The sequence below is a fragment of the Netta rufina genome, assembly GCF_964035555.1.
Source record: "Netta rufina genome assembly, chromosome: 11".
In the NCBI taxonomy this organism is placed as follows: Eukaryota; Metazoa; Chordata; class Aves; order Anseriformes; family Anatidae; genus Netta; species Netta rufina.
In genome coordinates, this window is record NC_140134.1 from 12,125,740 (window position 1) to 12,128,344 (window position 2,605).

General features: G+C 37.8%; 1 protein-coding gene across 1 annotated transcript; it reads left to right on the forward strand.

Moving 5' to 3' along the window:
* CDC42SE2 (CDC42 small effector 2) lies at nucleotides 1-1,265 on the forward strand (the record flags this gene model as incomplete). Its single annotated transcript, XM_084293721.1, has 3 exons — nucleotides 1-54; nucleotides 500-601; nucleotides 1,191-1,265. 3 exons carry the CDS (start codon nucleotides 1-3, stop codon nucleotides 1,263-1,265), a joined length of 231 nt encoding a protein of 76 aa, XP_084149847.1.
* Between the last annotated feature and the right edge of the window lie 1,340 nt (nucleotides 1,266-2,605).

Sequence of the window (2,605 nt, forward strand, 5' to 3'; positions counted from 1 at the left end):
ATGACTGAATTCCTGGTTTGTTTTAACTGGTGCAATGGTGAACAACCCCAGCCGGTAGGTAGATGCACAAATCCCATCTTTTATCATATTTGTAATTTTATCTTTTGGTTATAATGTGAAACACTTTTACTATCATGTTGTTTTATTAAATTGGATTAATAGAAAAGCTAAGAATGGATATGTTATGCTGTGTTTAAGCTTTATATGTTGTTTGTCAGAAGCTTTGCCAGTATGATTGTTTGCAGTTCTCAGACCCTATATGTAGGGGATTGACTTTTTCCAAAATTCAGGAAAGCTTTTGCTAAAAATCAAGTAGCAGTAATAAAGGTGCGTTTGACCCTCTCATAGTGTGACGAGTGTAAAGCTTCAGCCTGGTTGCCACAAGGAGTCACTGGGGGGTCAGAACTGCCTGTTTTTCTTTGTTTGCCGCTCCTTGTTTCTGTCTGAAAGCTGCCTCATATTTTCTGAGTAGAAACATAAGATATCTTTCTTTTTATAGAAGAGGCGTCGGAGACTGGACCGGAACATGATAGGAGAACCAATGAACTTCGTCCACAATGCGCATGTTGGGACAAGAGAGATGAGTAGTGACTTTTCATCAGTAAGTGTGTGCTCCTGGATAAGCAGGAATCTCAGCTCAGTATCCTGTAGAGCCAGGAGATACTAAAATACTAGATAATATCATGGAAGGACAAAACATCTGTCTTTGTGTTCACCCTACACCCATTTCACCCCCCCCCCTCCCCCCCCCCCCCCAAAATGCCCCTCAGTTTGTAAGCATAAGATACTGTAGAAGATACGTTCCACAGGATGATCTGATTTCCCCAGTGTCTCTGTGTGTGAAGTGAACCCTTTGGGATAATGATTCTGTGGAAGCACTTGATACTAGGTCCAGATTTCACATCACCCAAAATCGAAGTTGTACCAAGTTGAGAGATGTAAGAACAGCTGGATGTTGGACAGTAATACCCATTTCGTGCACTGACTTAACACAGAACTTCTAGGTAGTTTTTCTAGTTTTTTTGTTTGTTTTTTTTTGTTTGTTTTTTTAGTTACTATTTCTCCCCACTGCTACTGGGACCTAGCACTGTCTGCTTCTTCAAATTTATGCTTTTAGAAATTGCTCTGACAACCAGACTTTGTAAGATGAATGTTCTAATTCTAACTCAGTCTACCCCTTCTTCTTCTAGACTGCATCAATTCAGGACCACATGAAGTCTAAAGGTGGTTACACAAATGGCACTTCAGCAACTGCTGAGCTATAGGAAATTGAAAGAAGTCTGACATTTGCCCTGTCTTAAGAAGATCTCCTGGACTGTGCTTTCATATTCTCTAAAGCCTCTTTATCATGAAGTAGAGAGAGTACTTGAATTATAATAGGTCAGTGCGAGCTTTTGCGTTCTTTGCACAATAGCTTCTGAAGGAGTTACTGGAAATTATCCCTAAAAACAGTCTGTCATGGTAGCAACAGTAATTTGTCACTGGATGACTTCCTGGCTGTATTCCAAAAACCTCAAAGTCATCTTGTAGGATGGGACTGGAAGTTGGCATGAATTATCTGGGGTTTTGTTATCTCTCTGTCTCTTCCCCTCAAGAAACAAGACTAATTTTTAATTGGAAGATAACATATTTGTACTTCCTATGTGGGCTAAATTGAATATCTAAGTAGGGTCTTGTAGCCTATAACATAACTTTTGACCTGATTTTTGGATGGCTTACAATTTAAGGCGTTAATTTACTGAGTTATGCTTTAGTATTTTTCTCCATGACTTTCAATAGCGAACCAACTCTAATGTGATGTAACTAGCTGAGTCTGCAAAACCCAGTGAAACTTCTGCCTTGCTGTGATAACGCTGTTGTAGCTTAAAAGGCAGGTTTTGCAGACCTACCCACTTAGAGAAAAACAAGCATTTCTCTCAGTTACTGGCCTGCCTCCCCTCTATATGTGCACTAGTAAAACTGACAGGTATTATTAATACAACAAAACTAATATCAGGTATCAGTTAATTTGCAGTGGTGCTACAGTATGCTCACAACTTTACGCTAATTTTGCATGAATACTATTGAATTTTAAGCTAAATACATTTAAGAGCTCCCTGTATTACCTATCTGTAACAATAACTGCACGGAACTGGAAGGGGTATCTCTTGCTTCTGTCTCTTTAATTTCGAAACTATTTTCTTAGATGAACTGAAGTCTTTCTTATATATGATTTTAAATGATATGGGTTAAATAAAGTATAATTTAAATGATAGTCAGGAGAATATTAAATGGAAACTGTCTCTTAGAGTTCCAGTGCTTTATAAATATGGATATTTAGCCATACACAACCTACAGTTTATCTCTTATATCACTTAATAGAAAAACTAATAAGAACTGACAAAACTGCTTAAATAGAGATTTTCCTTTTATCACATCACTGACAACTGTTCTAACTTAAAATTATGAATGACTGTCAGTGCAGAAACTTGTGAAGTTTGCTGTTGTGGGATTAACTAAATACAACTTTTTAAATTACTGCCAAATCAGCACCAGTTATACCGAAAGTCAGTGCACCTCTCCCTTTCTTGCTGTAGGCATAAGATCATCCATTAAACTTTTTTCA